At 42.4% G+C, this 865-nt stretch overlaps 1 protein-coding gene across 1 annotated transcript; it reads right to left on the bottom strand.

Annotated features, from left to right (window-relative positions):
- Window positions 1–11: 11 nt before the first annotated feature.
- LOC119002015 (rho GTPase-activating protein 29-like) lies at window positions 12–830 on the bottom strand. The gene is made up of 2 exons (XM_037067724.1): window positions 281–830; window positions 12–152 (listed from the first exon to the last, which is right to left on the bottom strand). Exons 1-2 carry the CDS (start codon window positions 581–583, stop codon window positions 12–14), a joined length of 444 nt encoding a protein of 147 aa, XP_036923619.1. The 5' UTR covers window positions 584–830.
- Window positions 831–865: the final 35 nt, after the last annotated feature.

Genomic DNA, 865 nt, shown 5'->3' with positions numbered 1-865 from the left:
ATAGTTTTAAGTCAGCAAACAAGTATTTCACAGGACCACTCACCAGGGAGACACGCATCACCCTTTTCTGATGCATTCTGCTTTCCTGCTGATTCCTCCAATGATGCAACTGAATGAAGACTTTGATTTTCTGCCTCTGCAATGGGCATATCCTGTGGGCAGGAGAGAAGTTTTAAACTTGAAGCAAAACATACTCACAATAAACAGTTCAAAGATTTTTAACTTAACATAAACATCACAAAGTTCCAACACAATTCCATAAAGGACGAACAAAACTCACTTCCTTTGAGGAGAAAAAGAGTGACTTAGTGGAATGCTCTGGGTCTCTTTCTTCTGGTGACAATAGACTCTTCAGATGGCAGGCGTGATCCGCCTGAGGTGCAACATTTCCTGTAGTACACATAGCTACATCTTGTGGCTTCAGGGAGCCATCAAAGATCCTCTGGGAATAAGTAATGAGGAACTTGACCATCAGCGCTTGGTGTGAGTATTCAGCCAGAGCGGAGATCGTGACAGGAGCACTTGTGGGCTTTCGCCTGATGAGGCTGGGTCCGAATATCACCCCCAAGTTACCGGAGCTCATCTTGTTCTCATCTGAATGATCAAGGACTCTGCAGAGTAGAACACACCAAGCTGTATGAGATTTGCCTGTTAGACTTCCTGGATCATAGTTAACTAAGGGTGGGGAAGGGTGCAGAAAAAATGAGCTATAGAAGCCTAAGAAAAGAATGTATTCATTTGACTAAATGTTGACCACATACCAAGCTGACTTTTGTAATATCAGGATATAATTTAAGTAAGCAGAAGGAACTTCTAGAGTTTTACCGGTGGAAATTAAAAACAAAAGCCAAAAACACAACCCCCA

This window comes from Sturnira hondurensis, unplaced genomic scaffold (assembly GCF_014824575.4).
Source record: "Sturnira hondurensis isolate 20B ecotype Veracruz unplaced genomic scaffold, ASM1482457v3 Scaffold0000210, whole genome shotgun sequence".
In the NCBI taxonomy this organism is placed as follows: Eukaryota; Metazoa; Chordata; class Mammalia; order Chiroptera; family Phyllostomidae; genus Sturnira; species Sturnira hondurensis.
This window is presented reverse-complemented; position numbering and strand designations above follow the sequence as displayed.